This window comes from Dipteris shenzhenensis, chromosome 9 (assembly GCF_047967505.1).
Source record: "Dipteris shenzhenensis isolate YYH24624 ecotype China chromosome 9, Dip_SZ_1.0, whole genome shotgun sequence".
NCBI lineage: Eukaryota > Viridiplantae > Streptophyta > Polypodiopsida > Gleicheniales > Dipteridaceae > Dipteris > Dipteris shenzhenensis.
Genome location: NC_141604.1, coordinates 22,386,040 through 22,406,864, shown reverse-complemented (window position 1 = coordinate 22,406,864; position 20,825 = coordinate 22,386,040). Strand labels below are relative to the sequence as shown.

At 45.9% G+C, this 20,825-nt stretch overlaps 1 protein-coding gene across 1 annotated transcript in view; it reads right to left on the bottom strand.

Annotated features, from left to right (window-relative positions):
• LOC147898375 (Amidase family protein) overlaps positions 1 to 20,825 on the bottom strand; it is a 100,050-nt gene that overhangs the window by 16,021 nt on the left and 63,204 nt on the right. Inside the window, exons 7-8 of the mRNA XM_087379817.1 lie at positions 11,472 to 11,565; positions 11,341 to 11,390 (exon numbers count right to left, since the gene is read on the bottom strand). Of these exons, the coding sequence (XP_087235943.1) occupies positions 11,341 to 11,390; positions 11,472 to 11,565 (144 nt within the window). The remainder of the gene's footprint in view (positions 1 to 11,340; positions 11,391 to 11,471; positions 11,566 to 20,825) is intronic.

Below are 20,825 nucleotides of genomic sequence, written 5' to 3'. Positions count from 1 at the left end.
CACTTTCAACCCCACCTCCATCCTCAGCTACGAATGCCGTCTTCCTTGCTTTCAACACCGTTCCCATGGTGGTCTTTCAAGGTAAAAAGGAGAGTGATTTCTTAGATAAAAAGAAGACACTCATTCGAGCATACGGCACGGCCAACGGGCATCACTTTATTGTCCTGTTCGATATGGGGAGTTCCAAAGATGCCATCTCCCCTCAGCTTGCCAAGATAGTGGGGTGCACCTTCGTGCCTCACGAGCTTGCAGTGGACGGGTTCACACCCGGCTTGCACCCACACATCACGAATTTCCAACTCCTGCCCTTTCTTCAAATCTGGACACATGCAACTTGGTCTCTCCTTTATTAACACTTCATATTGGGAAGAACCAGCTGATTTGCTGGTGTTGCTTTCTATCACAAAATCTTCATGCTCACCAAGCTTCACCACCTTCCTCTCTACAACACGTGCATCAAGGGCCATTGCAAGATGAATCTCTTGCTATGCTGCCTTTGACACTTTTGACCTATAGTATGCACGGCGTGGTGACACACCTAAATCTTCTTGGGTCATGTTTCTACTTGAACCAACACATTCATTCCTTTCATCATTGGCATTAGAGCCTACATTCTCCAAGTTGAATCCTACAGTAGCTGTGAGACAGTCAACCTCTTCTTGTGTAAGGGATGTACCTTCATGCACATGCCACACATTCGGGATGGTATCTAGTACTAGACTAATGTTGGAGTCAACATTCCATGCATGCATGCATGTTGTATTGTAGAACCACACCATTTGAGATACTAGCTGGCCATAAGGATGTTTCCTTGTAGCAAAGAAACATGGTGCTAATATTGCCAGGCTATGTTTTGAGATAATCTCATTGCACTTTCTTCTATCAACTGTCCACCCTGAATTGAGTGCAGCAATGTTTGCACATGGGATTGGTGTAGTTGCAGATATTGATATGTGGCATAAACGCATTCTTCATGTTAATGTACAGCGACTAAAATTAATGCAGGACCAAAATATTATTGCAAGATTGCCTACGTTCAAGGTTGCATAAATAAGGCCATTCATTTTACTTTTTAAGTTCAGAAGGCCATATTTACGCGGGATTTTATTCTGACTCCTTTAATGGGGTGCGACATGATCCTCAGGATTCAGTGGTTCCATGAGCATGTACCGACGCCTAATTGGCAGCAGGATACCTTCACGATTGTGGAAGGTTTACATGAGCCCGCCGTGATACGCCGTGATCGGAGCATACCAGGAATTCTGTTAATCTCTCATATTCAAGCAGGTTGCCCCGTCCGCAAGGGTGCCATGTGTGCACATGTCTATGTCCAGTGCTAAATCACAACATTTTAAGCCGCTCCACTGCAAGAGTTCCAAGACATCATGCTCCGGGATGATCTGCCACCCAAGCTTCTTCCCAATCGTCCAGAAGACCATCATATTGATCTATTTCCCAACTCGACACCTCCAAGTAAGTTCCCGTATTGACTTTCCAAGTCTACGGAGGGGGAGTTAGAGCAATAATTGTCTCAATTACTGTGCGCAGGGTTTATTAGACCTTCTTTGCCTTTTGCTGCACCCATTATATTTGTGGCAAAGAAGGATAAGTCAGCACGACCTGCTGTCGACTACAAAGCACTCAACAAGCTTAGAGTAAGCAACAAGTTTCCTATGCCTCGCATCCAAAGACAACTTTCCGAATAGAGCGAGCTCATCACGAGTTTGTCTTCATGCCCTTTGGTTTGAAGAATGCGCCACCAACATTCAACAAGATGATGTCACAGGTATTTGCAGAGTATATTTGGAAGTGCATGTTCATCTTTCTCGATGATATCCTTATCTTTTCCGCTATAGCCAAAAAGCATATTAAGGATGTACGATGTGCCCTACAATTATTACGTGATAACTAGCTATATCTCAATGCAAAGAAAAGTGAATTTGGCTTGCTGGAAATTCAGTATTTGGGCTACATCATTAGTGCTCAAGGGATTCGATTGGACCCTAAGAAGATCCAAACTATCACAAGTTGGGCTGTCTCCACGACGGCCCAGGAGATACGATCCTTTGTGGGTTTGTGTCAAGCATACAGCTCGCACATGCAGGGTTTCTCAACATACGCAGCCCCTCTTACAAATTTACTCAAGGGGTTATAGACACGCACACAAAAAGTTCAAGTCACAGGCAAAGCTTTGCAGGCCTTCCATGACTTGCAACGGTTGACGATGACAGCACCACTTATGAAGATCGCCTCTTGGGATGATCCATTTTTGGTAATCACAGATGTTAGCAATGTCACCATAGGGGCAGTTTTACAGCAAGAGGATAGGCTCGTAGCATATTACAGTAGAAAGCTTAACGATGCCGAAAAGAACTATTCAGTTTATGATAGAGAGCTCCTCGGTCTCATCTAGGCATTAAAACATTGGAAGCATTTTCTATACAGATGGACTTTCGCGGTTAAGACAGATCACCAAGCCCTTAAGTGGCTTCAAACAATGCCTAGTACACAATGGAGCGATCCACAACAACAGTATGTTCCAGCAGTTTGGGGGAATGATCGAGTACGTTCTCGGCAAAAACAACCCCGTTGCCGACGCTCTCAGTCGAAAAGGTTCCATCCAGACCATTGAGCGGGCCACCATGCTCAAAATCAAAGGAAAAGATCTTGATAGCATGAAGGCACAGTACGCGGAGTCAACAGAGTTTGGCATGCACTTCTAGTTAGCCATGACGCTTGCTCCATGCCATTACTCATTAGAGGATGGTTGGCTTTTCTATAAGAAAAGATTGTGTACTCAAAGACAAACGGCAGCTGCTTCTTCATGATGCCCATGATGCCCTTACCGGTGGTCACAAAGGTATCAACGGGACTTTAGAAAAGTTAGAGCACTATTTCTATCGGCCAAAGATGCGGAAGGACGTATATGGCTATGTTCAGAATTGTCAGATATGCCAAAAGGTCAAGGCTTCCCACAAGAAACGACAGACTTATGCCATTGCCAATCCCCGACGGTCCTTTTTAGGACATAGGTATGGATTTCATGGGGCCACTTTCAACATCCGCAGGTACGCGTAATACTCAATGCCTTACCATTGTCTGTTGCTTTAATAAATATTATATGCTTATTCCCTGCAAACAAACGGCCAGCGTTGAAGATGTAGCTCGTTTGTTTATCAAGTATTGGAGAGTTGCCAAAGACCATAGGTCTACGTCCAGCCTAGGATAGGAGCCCTTCTGGGCCCCCTCAAGGTGGGAACATATGAAGGAGAATGGGCTGGGGGAGGGCTGCTTCTACAGGCTTTGCTTATGCATAAGCATATGAGCATATGCTCATGCATAAGCATAAGCATAAGCATAGGCATAGGCATAGGGCTTATTAAAAGAAGAGAAAAAGAGAGGGAAAAAGAAGAGAAGGAAAAGAGAAGGAGAAGGAGAAGGAGAAGGAGACATATACTCATGCATAAGAGAAGAAAAAACATATGCATAAGAGAAAAAGAGAGAAAGCATATGTTTGAAAGAGGAGAAAAGAGATTGAAAGAGGGGGAAAAGAGATTGAAAGAGGGGAAAAGAAGAGAAGGAAGAGAGGGAAAAAGAAGAGAAAAAAAAAGGGAAAAAGAAGAGAAGGAAAAGAGAAGGAGAAGGAGAAGGAGACATATGCTCATGCATAAGAGAAGAAAAAACATATGCATAAGAGAAAAAGAGAGAAAGCATATGTTTGAAAGAGGAGAAAAGAGATTTATGGAGGGGGAAAAGAGATTGAAAGAGGGGAAAAGAAGAGAAGGAAGAGGGAAAAGAGATTGAAAGAGGGAAAAAAGAAGAGGGGAAAAGAGCATAAACATAAGAGAAGGAAGAGGGGAAAAGAGATTGAAAAAGGAAAAAAGAGATTGAAGAGGGGAAAAGAGCATAAACATAAGAGAAGGAAGAGGGGAAAAGAGATTGAAAGAGGGGAAAAAGAAGAGGGAAAAAGAAGATAAGGAAGAGGGGAAAAGAGATCGAAACAGGGGAAAAAGAAGAGAGGAAAAGAGCATAAACATAAGAGAAGGAAGAGGGGAAAAGAGCATAAGAATGAGAGAAAAACAAAGAAGGCATATGCTTATGCTTATGCATGAGCATATAAGCATAACAGAAAGAAGAGAAGAAAGAGGGGAAAAGAGATCAAAAGAGGGAGAAGAAAAGAGCATAAACATAAGAGAAGGAAGAGGGAAAAAGAGCATAAGCATAAGAGAAAAAGAAAGAAAGCATATGCTTATGCTTATGCATGAGCATATAAGCATAAGAGAAAAAGAGAGAAAGCATAAGCTTGTGCTTATGCATGATACATATGAGCATATGTTCATACATAAGCATAAGCATAGGCAAATACATATGCTTATGAAAAGAGGAGAAAAAGAGAGGAAAAAAGAGAGTGGAAAATAAGCAAAGGAAGAGCGGAAAAGAGATTGAAAGAAGGGAAAAAGAAGAGGGGAAAAGAGCATAAGCATAAGAGAAGGAAAAACATATGCATAAGAGTGAAAGAGAGAAAGATTATGCTTATGCTTATGCATGAGCATATGAGGGAAAGAGGGGGGGAAAGAGGGAGGAAAAGAGGAAAAGAGGGGAAGAAGAGGGAATAAGAGGAGAGGGAAAGAAAGGGTTCCTACGCCCATCACTATAGCTAGCACTTAAGGCATTAGCAGATACGAGATATTTTCGCAGCCCACCACCAGAGAGCCATCATTGTACCAGGCTTTGGTTTCGTCCCAGCACCTGGATAGATTGATTGATATGATATGATTATGATTATGTTTATAATTATGATTCTGTTAGCATAGATTAGTACCTAGCAAGGGTCCTAGCGTACCCTTAGCTTCAGCCCGCTGAGGCTTGTATGAGTTCGCTTTTCTATGCGCTTTGTCCCATAGGCTCGCGAGGTCTCCCGTGGACGTTAATATATCTTTCTTTCTTTCTTTCAGCTCTCTCATAGGATCTATTACTCCTAGCTTTCACTCTCTCACTCATGCAGTAACCCTACATTCCGGTGGACAGCACAAGCCTCTCCCTTGCCTTGCAGAAGCATCCTACATCGTTAGTGTGGACAGCATCAAGGTTTCGGTATTGGTCGGTGTTGCCTCTCAGGTCTTTGGGTCTGCTATACGTGTGCACAGTGAGCTCTTCAGAAGTGTGTTTCCGTGCTCTCTCAAAGAGTGTTCTTTGTGTTTCTCAATTCTCCAAGTACAAAGAAAATTCTCCCCTGATTGGGAGAGGGGGCCCTTAGTGGGCACAAAGACCCAATCCATTGTTGACTCTATTCTCTCTCTACCTTCATCACCTTTCTCTCTCTATGGTAAACAACGCTAATTCCTCGCTAAAGGTTTAAAGGTCTTGCTGTGAATTACACGATCAGATTACCGTTGCATGTTACATTTAGTGTGGCTCTCATATCCATGAGGGTGGATCTACCATTTGCTATCCGCAACTTAATTACCATGGGCCTTGTCGGTGCATCTGCCTTACCCACTCTCCAAGCTGATTCACAGGTGAAGTTAACGCCCATCTTTTCAAATAAAGCCTTGGCATCTAACATGGGGGTATCACCTACTATTAGGCCTCTTACCAGTACATTCACAGCCTTGCTGTTACAACTCTTTTCTCCCTCCTAAGTTTCCGAGATGAACTCTTTTTTGGGTATTGTTGTGTCTTTGTTCAGTACATCCTTCCATGCAAGCATATCCGCCTTCCCCTTCGTGATTTGCTGTGCAAACTCAGCATGTTTCTCCTGCCAGTCGTTGTAAGGCTGCCATTTCCTCTATGAGCTGCTCATTCTCAGATTTCAGCTCATCAATGAGCTTACATCCCTCTTCTGAGGTCCCCTTTGTGTCCTTGAGCTGCTTCATTTGCTCTTTGATAAGGTTCACTTCTTGGATAGGTGGCTGAAGCACCCCTTCCTCCCAATGTGCACTTGCTTTCAACTTCTCATTCTCATCTTTGAAAGTGGCAACTTCTAGCATCTCAATTTGGGAGTCAATCCGGGGGAAACCGTTTGTACCACATCACATCATTCAAGCCGAGTTTGGTGCTTCTCCACTCCAGCTAGATGCAGCCTTTCAGACCATCACATATCTACAACGGGTTAGATCATATGGGGATTGCACATCAGGGAGACAGAGGTTGTCATGGTTGGCTCTCGATTCCTCCATGAGGTTGGCAGCAGAGGGAGACGAGCGATGCTGGTATGCACGGACTCACAGATGGTTTGTGAGACTAGGGTTCCACATCGATAGGATACCTCCTTTTCAGTACAATTTAGATGCCCCTCTGGTACTCCCACCCACCATCCCGATTGGGCCACACACCAACCAGGTCATTCGAGAGGATCTCCTGCAGGTACACACCTTTAGGACCTAGTTTGTGCTATCACACCGCCAGGGTACACTAAGCTTCATATGCCTTACTCACTACGGATCTCCATCGGACAGTTTCGTGTATCATCACACCAACTCCGCATAGAGAGCGGCAAAGCAGAGGGGATTCCTAGGGAGCATCGCTTATGCATATTGTGCGACTGTCAGGAGGTTGAGTCAGAGGAGCATTTTATTTTGAGGTGCCCAGTGTACTACGAAATCCGAGGTCGCTACCACTGCCTCTTCAAAGACGGCTCCGAGCTCCTTTCCAGATTCCTCGCCTACCCAGATCAGAGATGCTTCGCGGCCTTCATTCACGAGGGGGTCCGACATAGAGAGTACTTACTCAGGCGACGAGGCTTGGCCACATCATTAGACACCTCTCAGAGCAGGATCACAGAGTTCTTCCCATCGAGTGACATTGATCGTCCAGCCTCTAGCCGCAAACGTGACAGAGACCCCGACCCGACGACCACAGCACGACACACGAGACATTGAGGGGGGACATAGATCACTCTGGGGGACCTCCCGTCATTGTTTAGACCCAGGATACGTCCCATGGGAATCACAGTGGCTTTGGTCTTGTGTCGAGCCTCGTCCAGGAGACCGAGACGCACAGCACACCTTGACGGGCGCCAACGTCCCATCACCGGCTATGCACTAGCCAGGGTGACATGACATACGGAGGATTCCGTTCCGCTCCAGTCCTTTTCTTTTCTTTTCATTGTTACATCCAGATGTATTTGATTATGTATGATCAGACTTAGGGTTCAGCACGGGTGATGATGCTTGTTTCAGTAGCTCCACCCTTACTATGATTTGTATCAGGTTTTCTTTCAGTCTCATAGACCCATCGGTCTTCCGAAGACTCTAATAAAATTTCTTTCTCTCTTTTCTTTCTTTCTCCTTCACGCTTGCAAGAGACAATCTTTATGTCTTTGGGACTCCAGAAGGAAGCTGGCCACATGTCGTTGGATATATTAGTACTCAGCAAGGGTCCTAGTGTACCTTTTGCTCTAGCCCACTAAGGCTTGTATGAGTTCGCTTTTCTATGCACTTTGTCCCATAGGCCCGCGAGGTCTCCCGTGGACGTTAATATATCTTTCTTTCTTTCTAGGGGGAGTGCCAAGAAATCTCTGAGTTCGTTCAAAATCACTCTTGAATAGAAACTATGACATCCACAAATCAAGGCATTTCAATGCAAACTACTCCTCTATCTCGGTTTGCTGCCTATCACATAAAGTGCAAATCCATCTCTTGAGTCGAATGCCCTCTGCTTGTCCCATCTCTTCAGCTCATAGCCTAGGAGAAGATACTCGTATAACTGCCCAAGGAGATCCTGATAGCATGCGGTAGATGGATCTTAGTGTAGCCCAATGGTTCGGTAAACCCCTTCTTTGTGATACGGATCATCCGAGCAAGAAGTAGAACCTATAGTCTCTCTATATGCGAGACCAATCTATGTCCGATAGATTTGTCCCCCAAAAGAACTGCCATACATCCCACGCTTTCCTAGCTTGACGGACAAGGGTGTCAAAAACAAGAGGCTTGGTACTAGGGTGCTGGAAATGGTCGTGAAATGGAAATGAGACAGAGAAAGAAAAAAAGTTTATTAAAGGAGAAAGAAAGATAGAAATGCCATTACTAAGAGAAATTTATTACGTCAGCAAAAAATGAAACACATCATGCTCATATGCCCTACGTATATCCCAAAGATGGAGTATGGCAAGAACCTGAGCTAAACCAAGTGTTAGGTGGGTAGACTCTATCCACACTGCTTTGTGTGAACCAAGGGTCTCTAAAGCCCTAATATCTCTGAAACATGTTTGAGATTTACAAATGTTGCTCCCAAGTCCACTCCATGTGTCTTACTTATGCACACCATGCAACAGTTTGGCACCATGAAGTAGTCTAGCACCATGAGGTGGGTGGAATTTGTCCAAGATCTACTATGAGTGATTGAAGTTGTGCACATGTCAAGCTAGGGTCCCAATGGAGATCTTAATGTCTCTAGAGCATGTCTAAAATTTGTCTTTGTCAACCTCTCCTTTGCTCGATGGGTCACACCTTGGGATGAAGTGAAGCAACCCAACACCACGAAGTTGTGAGAACAGTACCTTGAATGGATGTCTACTCACTGATTTTGTATTTTTCCTCATAGTGGTCTTCAGTATATGGAGGCCAAGCTTTGGATCATGTGCCATTGGGCGTGCTCCATATTGGCAATATATGGAGGTCCTCGTAGTGGCTAAATATATGGATGTCAGACTTAGGATCACATGCCATTGGGCATGGTATCCTCTCTTGTGAAGAAATAGCGCATGAACCAATGTTGTCTGTGCTCCTAGCCATGCGCTAGTCAAATGAGAACGCATCTAAGTGCATCATCTCTTACACAATGAGGGTGGCACATCGAAGGTCCAAATAGTCAATAACTTGGCCATATATTGAAAATCCCCCATAAAAGAGATTGGGTGTTACAAAAAAGCAAGGCTTGGAAAGATTAAGGGCAAAGACAGAGGTGTATCCAAAGCTTTCTAGTAGGTAGTATGGACCTTTCCGGATCACTGAGCCAATCCATGAAGTTGCATACCGACTAGAGTTGCCGCAGCACTGAAAGATTCACAATGCTTTTTACAGCAAAATAGGTAACATATTCTTTTCAAAACCAAAGTACAAATTCCAGCACATAACCTCCACAACACACCCCAAAAAAAAACCAAAGGTCGAGAGAAGCTCTCAATCCACACCTCACAAAACAAAACCCACACAAAAAGAAAGAAAACGATTAGGAGCATTGCATCCTTGCTCAGAACACCTACGTTCAACTTGCTCTCCTCCAGTATGAGCACACGTATCCCAAGGAGCCTGAGGGAGTAAACTGCTCGAACCATCAATCCATTTGGAGGGAGAAAAACGATGTCGAGCACTATCATGAAGCAGCACAACTACTGTTGCAGGCTCAAACAGAATCCCAGCAACCCGGGTTGAAGCACTCTCAAGACCCCTTCCAATGTACCAACTGGAGTGGAAGCGCCTCTAATGTCAGCAATTGGGGGGCTGCTTGGTAAATGAAATAGGAGCTGCTTCACATTGACAAAACCTGCTGATGAGCAGGGCCAGGCCAAAGGGAAATCGAAGCTAGGGTGCATCAAGTAGCAAAGAGACTAATGTAGGGTGAAGCAAGCCACAACCTCCAAATTTCCAATTGGTGCTTTTTCCACAATGCTTTTCAAGTGAGTCTTCTAAAGAAGTATCAAGGACCTAAACCAGTTTTGAAAGAGCCATCAGAGGTGGAGGAGATGGAGGAGATCCTCCAACCTGGGCAAATTGTCTATATATAGAGAAGATCCCAAGGCAAGGTCAACCGAAGATGCCTTGTTAAATTAAGAATTATTCAGCATTGGATGCAAAGTGGGTGGATGAGGGATTTTTCTCAAAGTATCCATAGACTTTGCAATTGTATAAAGAGGCTTTTCAGTTGGGGACAACTAATTAGAAGCCAAGGGGATGTCACGGATTTTTTCTTATTCCAAGAAATAAATAGAAATATTTTCTTTTGACTTCAATCAAAGAGAGTCTACCTCGGTCTACAGGAGGAAGTTTCCATTCTATTATTAGTTTTTATTTATGTGCTTAGTGGGGACGCCCAAAGGGGACTAGGGGATAAAGATTAATGGGTTATTGTTGTTCTACTTGCTTATTTCTTGCAGCATGCTGGAGAGTGGTAAATGCAAAGTTGGCTGAAGGCCCAGTCAGCTTTAGCAAAAATCAGCTTTAAGAAAGATCTTTATTGTAAAGCTTGGGAAAAGTGCTTTTGGAAAAAGTAGAAGCACCCAAGCTTAGTCTATATGAACGTGATATTACAGACCACTTAAGGGCATATCAGCTCCTACTTTGAGCTTCCTTGCATCAAATTTTCTTTTGCAAGTAGTGCAATCCTTCGGAGGGGGTCCACAGCCCTTATTTCTGGTCCCTGTGTGGCACGTGGTCTCTTCTTTCTTGGCGAATCTAGAAGATAAGCCTATGTTTCAACTTCTTTCGGAAGTTTTGTATTCTTTCTCGCGTTGAGTTTTGGAATTGTTCTAGTTTATCATCCATGTGAGCTAGACTGTTTTTACACCGACACTGTGATGGACCGTTGACCGATTGGCCCAATGATGGGGATCCCCTCCCCTTGGCTCTCATGGGGAAAGTTCTGCTAGACTATATGTAGCACAGTTTGATTCTTCTTCAAAAAGGTGCTATAAAATGAAACTTTTGCAGGTAATAAACAGTACTAGCAAAGCACGTGTCCACATGACAAATTATAAACTTTTAAAAATCTACAAAGAGGAGGATTATCTCGTTAAGGAAAAGAATTACAGTCACTAGCTAGAATTTAAGCATTTTTTGTCAGTTTCAAAGCAATTCTTTCAATACTTCCTTCTTGCAATGTGAGATTATAAAAGGCCTTGGACTTCCAATGATTCTTTTAATCTACCCACTAAAGAACATGATTAGTGAGAATCCTTTAAGAAAAGAAGACCAATTTATGCCCTTGTCCATTAGTTGAAAGAATAGAGATTCCAATACTTGCCACATCGCCCATTAAGAAAAAGCTGTGAATTTTCTCTCTCTAAAACAATAGCTGCTAATTTGATGTCATTGAATGCAACATATATCGACCAAGATATCCAAAGAAGACCCAAAGAAATCCTATCAAGTAAATTAAAACGCAAAGAGAAACAAAATTTACAATTTGAAACTTCCAGTAATGATTCTAAGCAGCAAAGCTGTCAGCCTGCAGAAAGAACTCAGGCCGGAAAATCAACTAGCATGTGTAGCTTTCAGAATTGGACCCTAAATGTAGCATATAGTTGCTCTAGAACTATTGCAATGTTATTGTCCTTCCATCATAACAAGGGGCGACAGGTTTGTTAACAAGCTAGCTGCACATTCTAAAGCACCCACTCACCGTCATGAGATCCCCAGCATACATTGATAAGGGATCACCTGCCTTTTCACCTGCATGACAGCATCAAAAGTCTATAAGCATGTACAAAATCCTTACATAACCAATAAAACCCAAAAGAATCTGTAACAAACCAATTAGGTATGCAGCCGTAGGTGCAGCTGGTGATATCAGTAGATCATTATCTGACAAAGCTCTCTTAAAATCTTCTTGAACTAGCGTTCGAACCTGAATGACAGCTTGAACAAAGGCAGTACTTGTTAATAACAGAACCATTGATAGTTAAAACCTTTGACACATATGCGATCACCTTCAATAATCATTCTACATGGTTTTGCCTAGTCCAGATCAAAACAATAAAACACACACAATTTCTTGCCACATGTTCTGGTTACAGGTGGCAACAGTAATCACAATTTCACAAAAAGTAATATGCTGCAAAATATGCTTGTTTCATGAATTAAAGTTAAGGAACAAATATGTTTGAACCCCCTTATTAACAAAGGGTGTAACTTAATCTTGGACATCGATCCTCACCCTCTTCTTTCTTGGTCCGATGAGAATCTCTATTAAGTATTTTCAAGGTCTAGCGAATTTGCAAAAAAAGTTAAGACGTAAGAGGCCTAGTTACAAACGTGACCACATTTCACAATGTTAGAGTTATGAAGCAGCAGGTCTGCCAGAGTTAAAAAGGGGTGTGACTTAATCTTAGACCTAGCAACAGTGGACATTGACCCCCACCCTCTTCTTTATTGGTCTGATGAGAATCTCTTTAAGTATTTTCAAAGTCTAGCGGATCCAGGAAAAGAGTTAAACATGACCACACCACAATGTTACAGGTATGAAGCAGCACGTCTGCCAGAGTCTGTAGAGACATTACCAGGCTGCTATGGAATATGACCATGGATAGGCCTGTCAGAAACTTTGCCATAACACGTTGGTACATGGAAGAAAGAGTAGAACAGCAGCTTATTCTAATTGTAATAATCAAGATTAGACCTTTAGGCTTGAACAGCTACACATGCCTGAAAGATGTTTGCTGATGTTCATCTGTGCTGCCACAATTGATATGCTCTTTTGTATTAATCATAATGGCAAACTGGCTCTCCTGTCTTAGTCAAATAAGAATAGACATGATACCAACAGGATATCAGCAAGGGCTGTACTTTACTAGATTAAGAGTTCTGATGCTCCAGGCAGTGGCACGTGTATGTGGAGACGTTGTAGACACAACATCGTTGCTCTTAGCTCGGTAAGTATTATTCAGAGTCTGGGTGCCTGATCTGTCAAATGAAATTCCCTTTCAAAATGGCATAGGATTGCAAACATGAAAACCAAAGTGGCTGCTATGGACTACTTGAGGCTCCCATAGTGTTGGGATTATACAGATCACTTCCCCACATGTGAGCCCTCAAATGAGGACATAGGTGTACCAACAGCTTCTTTTGGGTCTAAGAGAAGCCAATTGGACAGAGCTGAAGATTCAGACGGGGGCAGTTCCGACAGCAGTAGAAGGGCTGCCACATGGGTAGGCTGCCATGCAAGCAACACCAGATATGCATGCGTGGAAGGTTTTCTGAGGGCAGCAGCAAGTACAGCATAAGCTGATGGTTGGAGGTAAAGGCAGGCCAATCTGGGACTGCGAGATGCAACAAGAGGCTGAAGACAGAGGCAGCAAGTCTGGAGTAGCAACAGACTGCTGTAGGCAGTCAGGTACTGCTGCAGCAAGTCCAGAAGGTGGCAGCAACAAGGAACTGCCAGTCCGCAGTTGTACCTCATCCAGTGGCTGCAGACAGAGGAGCAAGGAGACCAAGGAACGGAACACAACAGTACCCCAACTTTCGCTGTCCACTGGAGCAGCAGGGACGTCTATAGGGACAGCATCTACTCATACCACTGAAAAACTTGGAGAGAATGAAAGGCTGACAGAGTTTAAAAGGTGCCAGGAGAAGGCAAGAGAATGGTTTTAAGGTCTTTGTTCATGGTTTTGTCCATCTTTGGAGCAGACACGCTTCACCCAGGAGCAGGCGTGTCTCATACAGGATCAATCTCAAGCTATCTGAGACCAGGCTGATCTTATTCAGGGGCTCAGACAGGAGATCTCGCAGTTCCGACAGGAGGTCACTGATATACGTACAGTCCCAGGGAGCACCCCAGTTGTGGAGGCACAGATTGCGAGCATGCAATCTACCATCGAGGAGACGTCCAGATGGGTCGACGTAGCCAAACGGGAACCTGCAAGGGTAACCGTTTCGGCTACCCTCCTGGAGCAGCAGCAGAGAGCCAAAAGGGCTCTCAACATCTAAGTATGTGGGATCCCCCGCACTGAGGCTACACTGATGGCAGATGCGATGGCCTTCGTGGCCACTACTCTAGGGGCGACTAAGCACAAGATTGAGAGAGCATGGCGGGTAGGGAGGGACCCCAACCGAGAGCAACCCCTTATCATACGGTTCCATGACGCCCAGACACGAATATCGGCTTTACGTCGTAGGTCATCCTTACAAGACCAGCCAGCGATCTCCATGGATGAGGACCTCACTCCACTACAGGTTGAGGAGAGGCGCTTTCTGTTGCAGCAGCGGGATCAGGCCCGCAAGGAGGGGAAGTGGGCAGTAGTACGAGATGGATGACTCCTTACAGGCACCTGTCGGGCACCCACCTCCCCTCCTGCATAGGGAGGTGGGGTCTATGAGACTCAGACATCCGAGACCCTATCCTGTACCATCTGGAATGTAATGGTACCTTATGGTCAGAAACAAGGAACTTCTCGGAATCCTATACAGGTCACGACATAGTCTTTTATACAGAGACACATCAGAGTCCAGAGCGCTCACTACCAGTAGTCAGCAGGTATACATGGGAGTCTGTCTACAGAGATGAGACGAGGGATATAGGAGGGGTACGAGGGTTAGGAGGAGTCGCAGTCCTTTACAGATCCACACTTTTGGGGGCCGTCTCAGTGGAGCAGAGAGATCCACATTCCAGGTTTCTCTGGATCCCGATTCGGCACATGGATAGTCGGGACCTATTTATTGCAGTTTGCTACTTCCCCCCCGAGACCTTCCGCTTTGCCAGAGATATTTGAGGGGAGGATGAGACATCCCCATTTGCTGCTCTTTATCAGTCCATTGTTGACTTCGCTAGCCGCAAAGAAGTCCTCCTAGTTGGGGATTTCAACGCGAGGACAGGCACTCGTCAGGCACCACTCCTCGACTTCAGGGATGATTCCACTCTACTACCAGACATTGACCTGGAGGAGGCAGGTATGCTACGAGTTTCGGCTGACAGACGAGGACCGTTCACATCCTATGGGCAAGCCACCCTATTAGACCTCGGCAGGATGCATGATCTCATTATTTATAATAGTCTTGACAGATGGCCCGCATCAGGTGGCTTCACGTGCTTTCCACACGGGGGAGGCTTCAGTGTTGTGGACTACATCATGGGATCCCTTGCCTTCACATCTCGCATCACTGACCTAACCGTAGCACCTCTACCTCTAGGGGCTGATCATACCTATCTCTTCTTTAGCATTTCTACCCCCTGGCACACAGCACCTTCTACCCCGTTGAGTTCTTACTCCACCTACCATGATATACGCTTTGATCGCGATCACTCACCCACTTACTCTAGCCGTCTGTACATACTTCTCGCATGCATTGACTTTATACCCCTATTAGAGGATCGTGCTGCCCTAGTCACCCGCTCACTGCACGAGGCTGCTCTTCATGCTTTCCCCCACACCACCCGCTCCACCCACCGACCACCACCTCGGACCATACCCTGTAATAGCTGGTACGATGATGAGTAAGGCTTTACGCCGTCAGCTCAGATTCTAAACCAAAAACAATCTTTCGAGCGTACCAGAGACGCTACGCTTGTTCAATAACAACTCTAAGGACTTTTGGTGGAGCTTTCTAGAGGGACGGTCCCCCTCACCACTCACTGACACTCAGGTGTGGTCTGATTATGCGCGCACATTCTATGATATTCCAAATCAGCCAGTCCCTAACATATCACATATACCACGCCCCACATCCTGCACCCTCTTCACTAGGGGGGGGGGGGGGAGTAAAGGATACCGTAATGGCCGAGCGAAGGATCATGAGGGACTATGCACTGAGTTCATTGCATATGGGATTAACCTCCTAGCCCCGATCTTAGGAAAGCTATTTAATGAAGCTGTTTGCTTGGGGTTTCCACGCACCTAGACCATTAACACTATCTCACCCATTCACAAGGTAGGGGATCCCATGAGCCCGGAGAACTACATTACCATTATGATTGGACATGTCATATCCAAGATCTATGCATCAGTACTTGATTCTGAGGTCAGCACATTTGCGGCGTATCGAGGACTCAAAGCAGCAGGACAGGCCGATTTCAGGCAGGATCATGGGACCATGGACCACATTCTCGCGCTCAGATGTATCATCGAGGAGGCGAGGGCACAGAAGCTGAGGGTTTATTGTTGCTTTGTGGATTCCCGCAAGGCATTTGACACCGTTCCGAGAGTCACTTCTTATGATGCCTACAGGATTTGGGTTAGGAGATCGTCTAGGCTGTCATGGCACTTTATGAGCGAGTTTTAGGCAGAGTCCGGCCAAGATCTCGATGGACAGACGAGATCATGAGCACTATCGGGGTCAAACAAGGGTGTCCATTATAATCTACCTTGTTTGGCCTCTACATTAAAGAGCTTGAGACAGTGATGCAGACACAGGGAGGGGTAGATTGCTCTCTCACGGGCACGCTGATCTGGATATTGCTTTATGCAGATGACGTGGCTCTCTTGTCTTCCTCAGCAGAGGGGCTCCAGAGACACCTTGACGCACTACAGTCCTTCTGTGAGTCTCATGATTTGAAAGTCCACTTGGGTAAAACCAAGGTTATGATCTTCAATACATCTCGAGCCATCATGCACGAGGAGCAGTTCGCATTTGATGGGTCCCCTGTTGAGATAGTTTCATCATACACTTATCTTGGGGTCGTCTTTTTCGGACCCATATTCACTATGAGACCCGCGATGCATGCACGCCTGGGCTAGGAAATGCTTCATTGGCTAGACTAGAGAGGCAGTGCTTCCACTCTCAATTTCAGGATCCATGGACCGAAGGGTTGCTTTTTGACTCCTTGGTCCGCCCAGCAAGGATGTATGGCAGTCCATGCTGGGGGCCAGACTTGTCGGATACAGAGTGGGCCAGGGTGGAGCGGCTACAGGATCTCATGTTATCACGGATGATTCGTGGTAAGCCATCTGTTCCTCAGCAGATCATTCGGGCGGAGTTTGGGTCACCCCCATTACAGCTAGATGCTGCATTTCAGGTCATTACGTATCCATACCGAGTCACGGACTATGGGGATTACACCTCTGGGCATAGCAGGATACCATGGCTAGCACTATCCTCTTCTATGGCACTTGCAGCAGGGGGAGACCAGAGGTGCTGGTATGCACGCACAGAGAGATGGTTTGCGGGACTAGGGCTCCACATGGACAAACTACCTCCATTCCAGTACAACATGGATGCTTTGTTCTCTCCCCTCCTATCACACGAGGCCAACCAGGTTATCCGTAAGGATCTACTATAGCTACACACATTCCGGACCTGGTTGGGCCCGAGTGATCTTCTTCCAATGAAGATGGGCTTCTACAGAGATCACTTCTTACATATCACAACGGAGGGTTTCATTGATCCACCAGGATACACGCAGATTCACCTACCCCACTCGATGAGGATCTCTCTTGGGCAGTTTCGGGTCTCTTCACACAGACTTCGTATCGAGAGCGGCATAGCAGAGCGGTTACCCAGGGAGAGGTGCATATGCACACTGTGTGACATGCAGAAGGTTGAGACAGAGGAGCATTTCATCTTCAGATGTCCCGCTTACTATGAGATCCGAGGGTGTTTCTACTGCCTCTTCAGAGATAGTTATGGGATTTTGGCCCGTTTCCTCTGCTACCCAGACCAACGGTGTTTGGCTAGTTTCATTCATGAGATGCTTAGACACCGCAAAAGGATACTCCAAGCACAGAGGCAAGAGCAGACTTCTTCCTCGACTGATACCTCTCAGAGCTCTATCACGGAGTTCTTTCAGCCAGATCACATAGACCCCCACGAGACGAGACCTCGGCATGACCGTGACCCGGAGCCTATGACTCAACAACTCAGACAGAGGGTTGACACACAGATCATACTTGGGGACATCCCCTCCTTGTTTAGGGTCGGTGCCCGATCGACAGGGATCACAGTGGACCTGGTTAGACGCAGAACTATGACCAGGAGACCTACCAGGACTGCACCCTTGAGGGGCCGACAACGCTCTATTGCTAACCTCATGCCTCCACTACCTCATCCATCCTGATGTCCTGCTGCTGCTGATGATGATGATGATTATTATTATGATGATGTCGATGCTGATGCTGAGATTGATACATGCAGTCGACTATCGACATGACTATGTTGTACTTAGGACTTAGTACTACCATTTTGCTTCTTTTTGTTTGCATTCTGCATTGGTGTGGATGCTCGTTTAGTGCTCCACTACCACACCTCATTGTATCAGGTTTTTCACAGTCTCATAGACCCATCGGTCTTCCAAAGACTTTAATAAAAGATTTACATGTGTGTGAATCTCCGAGGTGAGAACATTTGGAAGGAGATCTCAATTCCGGCTTGTGGAAAACACCCCCTACGTCTGAAGGATAGGTACCTTTGTGAGAGGAGTATTATCAGTATTCAAACAAGTGTGTCCAAGTGAGGGATTTCTGGTTGTTTTCAGTTGCATCTATCTTAAGTTTGCTAGGTTAGCCCCTCATGTGGCCTTGTAGGCTACTGTTAGTTGATGTGCTAGCACACTAGCATATCAACTAGTACTTGGATAAAGTCAACCCTTATAGCTTGTAGGCTACTGTTAGTTGATGTGCTAGCATACTAGCACATCAACTAGCACACTAGCACTTGGATAAAGTCAACCCTTATAGCTTAATTTTTTTCCAGAGTATTGACGAAGTTAGGCTTTTAGGGTTAGCCCTCAAGGTTATGTCTTATCACTTTACTTGTATCTTCACTTACAGTCTTGTGATGCTACAATACATACAGCTCGTTTTTCGACTAGCACGGCTTTTGCTACACATCATAAGTAATGCAAGAACAGCACAGCCTCGTGATAAACCTTTTCATACAGCTTTGAACATTTTTGTCAATTACAAAAACAATAAATGAAGATAGTGGAATCAAAACACATTGATATACATCATATTAGCATAGTCACATGAAAACCCGTTTCGTCCTATTCGAAACCTCGAAATGCGAAATAGTCAAAATGTTTCAAAATAGGACAAAACGCTCTCAACGAAACCTTTGTTTTGCCCAAATCAAAATACACGTTTTTGCCCCGTTTTTTCTAGAATCCAATGTGTTTGTGTTTTGAATTTCCTTTTCCACTGTCTTGAATTGTATTTCTCTTTGTTCACTCTAACTTAAATATAACATACCTTTTTGCCCCTGTAAGGGTGTATATTAAGTATCAATTCAAAACCTATCCGTTTTGTCCGAAAAGTCGTATGGATCCCTCCTCCGCTGAGCTCCCGTCCATCAAGCCCGCCCGAGGGCGCCAACAGGAAGAGACCCGCCTGCATGTGCAACCACCACCTGACGGGGGACGAATCCGCACTCTAGTAGCCCACTCCACGCATCTGCAGGCCTCAACCCACTTGGGGTGCCTCCTGGTACGACAAGAAGAAGTAGAGCCCCAAGAGAAGGGATCCCTGAGGATAGAGCCAAGAGCCACCGCCCTGTGGGTAGAGAATCTTCGAGACAGTGAGCCATCAACTAATATGACTCCTCTGAGTCAACATCTAGCAATCGAGTCCGACCAAGACCAAGGTGCCAACCGCGACCAAGAACCCCTGCTAGGAAGAAAGCATTAAAGCCACGTCGAGGTAGCAAGGTTCCATGGGCCGAAGTAGCTCTGAGATCGCCAAGATTCCTATTGTCGAGCTTGACCATCAAGAAGACCTCTTGACCACCATGGAGGCAGGCATCTCGCATCTCTATCTCCTTGAGCTCGAAGTAGTACCAAAAAACTCTGAGTCTTGAGAAGTTTGGAGACCCAAGCAAAGAGGCCACTAGCAGACGCAACCCCTCTGGGTTGTCGTCCAAGGGCCAGGTCTTTCCAGCTCCAGTGCACCAATCGCGGCCAGGAGATGTTGTTGGGACGAGGGCAGCACAACAACCACCACAGGGAGGCACGAACTGGACGGCTGGGGGATGGCCATGGCCGATGTCGCCAGGGCAAAGCTGCGAGGAGAGCTCCAACTCCGGAAGAACAAGAGAGTGTAGGGCAAACCTCCTCCCGCCATAGAAATGCCATGGGGAAGGGAGAGACGCTTCCTGAAAGATGAACCTACTGCTGCTGTGAAGGTGCAAAGGTGGAGGATCGCGCCAGGGCAAGGGAGAAGGCTGAAGCCGAAGATACTCCCCTCCGAAGAAGTGCAAGGCCCCATGCCAAGAATGGCTCGACACCTCCAAATGCTCAAACACCCCCAACTCAAGCGCTTTCTACTCCACGGAGAGGGAAAGGGGTGCAAAAGACCAGCCTAGGAAGACAACATTGCCATGGGAAGGAAGCCACCAACAAGCAGGCCATGGCTGGGGAAGCACCATCCAAGAGAGAGGCTCACGGCAGATCCTAAGCAAGAGGGGCAGCCGGCCAGCAGGCGAGAGCGCTCAGTCATCGGATGGGGCTTGCAACAAGGCAAGCAAGGCGGCGACCAGGGTGCGAGGGGGGGGTGCGGGGGGAAATGGGCGGAAGTGGCAGGGCAGGAGCCAAGGCAGCGCAAGGGGCGGGGGCAGCAGCAGGCGGGGTGAAGGTCACGTCGCATTTGGTTTGCTAGAATGATGCTAAGTAAAGATGGGAATAGCATCACCATGAATACATATATGAGTGCGTTTATCCAAAAAAGAAATAGTATGATCCTTCCACCCCATGTGAACATCGTGGGTTTTGAACCACTCAATTCCCAACAACAAGTCTACATGGTCTAGGTGCATCACATAGCATGTTGAGATGTCCATGTAGTCTTGAATCTGGAGTGGAAGATTCTGAGCCTTGCAATCCCAAAACTGCTTCCCAGTGGGAAGCCGCACTTCATAGGTGTGATCACTAGGTGTCGTAGGTAGGTACGACTTCTGCACAATTCTATAATTAATAAAATTGTGAGAACTGCCTAGGTCAAAGCCTGGGTCAAAGAGAATGTGAATCTGAGTGTCCCTAACCTTCCTGTAAGCCCAGAAAAGGTCATGGGTTCCAAAGAATGAGTTATTAAAAGTGCAATTACAAGAAAGTGGGCTAGTAACAACATTCACAGAAATACCTACCATCATCGCCTGGGTAGCACCTTTGGCTTTAGGTCCTTGTCCTGAAGGCAGCTTTGGTGCTGGAGCAGCTATAGGAGTCTTGCGCTTGGGACAGTCTACCTTCTT